The 2,509-nt window shown below is 37.0% G+C and overlaps 1 protein-coding gene across 1 annotated transcript; it reads right to left on the reverse strand.

Moving 5' to 3' along the window:
- Nucleotides 1-1,083: 1,083 nt before the first annotated feature.
- On the reverse strand, nucleotides 1,084-1,913 carry LOC142163864 (uncharacterized). The gene is made up of 2 exons (XM_075221011.1): nucleotides 1,682-1,913; nucleotides 1,084-1,538 (listed from the first exon to the last, which is right to left on the reverse strand). Exons 1-2 carry the CDS (start codon nucleotides 1,911-1,913, stop codon nucleotides 1,084-1,086), a joined length of 687 nt encoding a protein of 228 aa, XP_075077112.1.
- Nucleotides 1,914-2,509: the final 596 nt, after the last annotated feature.

The raw sequence follows: 2,509 nt of genomic DNA on the forward strand, positions 1-2,509 counted from the left end.
TCCATCCTTTAGTAGGGAATTTCCAGATTACTTTTGTTACCTTCAAAGCTGGAGTATATTGCTCCAATTGTTGTATTAAGTCAGGCCATCTGTGAGACATATTTTGCATAGTAGGTTTTCTTACTTTGACAAGAGACTGTAAGGTAGTAGAAACTTGATATATAACTTGACAAATTGTTACCACCTCACTATATTTCTGACTGTTCCTTCTTTTCCATAACTCCCACACGATGATCGCAGGTAATGCTTGTAGAATAGGCTGCAGTTGTGGTTTAACTTTTGTTGTCCAGCATTTAACAATTGCCTGGTGTAGTATCAAACCTTCCATACTTATTCCTGCATTTGTTAGAAAATAAGTCCATACTTTTATAGCTGTAACTGATGTAAAAAATAGATGAGGCAGTCATTCCTACTCTTGAACACAACACCAACATTTCGATGGCATAAAATATCCCAATCGTCTCATCCAATCATCTAGATGCAACTTTGCTTTCCAAACCTTCCACAAGAAGAAAGATATTTTAAAATGCAATCCCTTTACCCACATTTTACTGTATGACATCGCAGGATCATTCCTTCTCCTCAAAAACTCCCAAGCAGATTTTACAGTAAAATCCCCTCTTGATTCCAACATCCAGTATGTTTTGTCTAGCACATAAATAGCAGCTGGGGGTTTAATATTCTCTAGTATATATACTGATAAATCCTCAGGAAAAATGTCCATCAATCTATCAACATCCCATACACCATCGTGCACCACATCATATACATTATTGATAGAATCATCAATGACAAATTCTGGAGGTACGACAAAATATAAAGCTCCAAGCCCTGTCCAGTTTTTATACCAAACGAGAGACGATCCCATTTTTAAATGCCATCCAATTTAATGTTCGACAAGATCTCTACATTCTAACATCTTCCTCCATATATGTGATCCATATCGCCAATGAACAATAATAGGATTGAGCTTCTTACAATACTTTTGACTCATAAATGAACTCCAAAAGCTAGGTTTTATTCTAGAGTTCCACCATAACTTACAAAATAAAGCTTTGGAGACATCATGCAGTAATCGAAAACCTACTCCTCCCTCTTCACATGGAAGACACAATTTGTCCCAAGATGTCCAATGTCTACTCTTTGCACCAACAACACTACTCCAAAATATTGAGCAAACATCTTGTGAAGCTTGTTTATAATATAGGGAGGGGGATTGACAGCTGACAGCAAGTGGATTGGCATACTTTGCAAAACATGTGAAATCAATATAGCTCTACCTCCAATTGCTAACAACTTACCTTTCCAAGATTGTAGCTTATCCATGACTTTGGTGATGAGACCTTGATAATGATCCATTTTTCTTCTAGTATAAAATATAGGACAACCAAGATATATAAATGGAAAATCTTGCCTACTGATGCCAGTTATCCTTTGAACCTTGTTCACTACTCTCTTAGGTGCAGAATGATGCATATAAACCACAGATTTAGATTTATTAATTAGCTGACCAGAAGCAACTTCATACTCAGATAACACTTCCATTATCAATTGCAAGATGTAGCATCAGAGGAGGAAAAGATAATAGTATCATCGGCGTATGCGAGATGGTTGATTTTTGGACTCCATTTAGGCAATCCAAATCCACAAAAATACAAATTCAAATGAAGTGCATTCAAACCTCTTGATAGTGCTTCAGCTGCCAGGATAAAGAGAGTAGGAGATACTAGATCTCTTTGTTTCACTCCTCTTGTCGACTTGAAGAATCCATAAGGCTGCCCATTTAATAACACAGAATACCAATTGTTTGAGATGATGCCAAAAACCAAACCCATGAATCTTTCTCCAAATCCCATCTTCCTCAGAACCTTAGTCAGGAAAAGCCAAGATAATCGATCATAGGCTTTAGTCATGTCTAATTTTATCACAACATTAGGCCATGCTTTAGTCCTCATTCTAATATTTGTGATTATTTCTTGAGTTAGCAATACATTCTCAATGATGCTTCACCCCTTAACAAAACCTGCCTGCTCATCTGATATTAGATTAGGAAGTATACCAGCTAGACTCTCATGAATAACCCTTGAGAAGACTTTATTTATAAAACTGCTAATGTTAATTGGTCGCATATCAGAATAAGTATTAACCTCTTTATTCTTAGGTAATAACACCAAATTTGTGTGAGTCACAAACATTGGTAAATTTTGCCCATTGAAGAAAGCTCTAACCATGTCATACACATCATCTCCGACTATATCCCAGCATGTGTGGAAAAAACACCCAGTGAAACCATCAGGTCCCCCTACACTGTCCCCATTAAGCCGAAACACTGCCTCTTGCACTTCATCTTTGGTAGGCTACCTCATGAGCATTTCATTCTGTTCATTATTCACCATGTGTGGCACATGATCCAGTATCCCAAATGCTTCAGGAACCTTATCTGCATGAAATTGAGCATTGAAAAATTTCACAGCTTCATCTGCCATAGCTACTGTATCTTCAATCAAAT

The sequence above is a fragment of the Nicotiana tabacum genome, chromosome 9 (assembly GCF_000715075.1).
Source record: "Nicotiana tabacum cultivar K326 chromosome 9, ASM71507v2, whole genome shotgun sequence".
Classification (NCBI taxonomy): Eukaryota; Viridiplantae; Streptophyta; class Magnoliopsida; order Solanales; family Solanaceae; genus Nicotiana; species Nicotiana tabacum.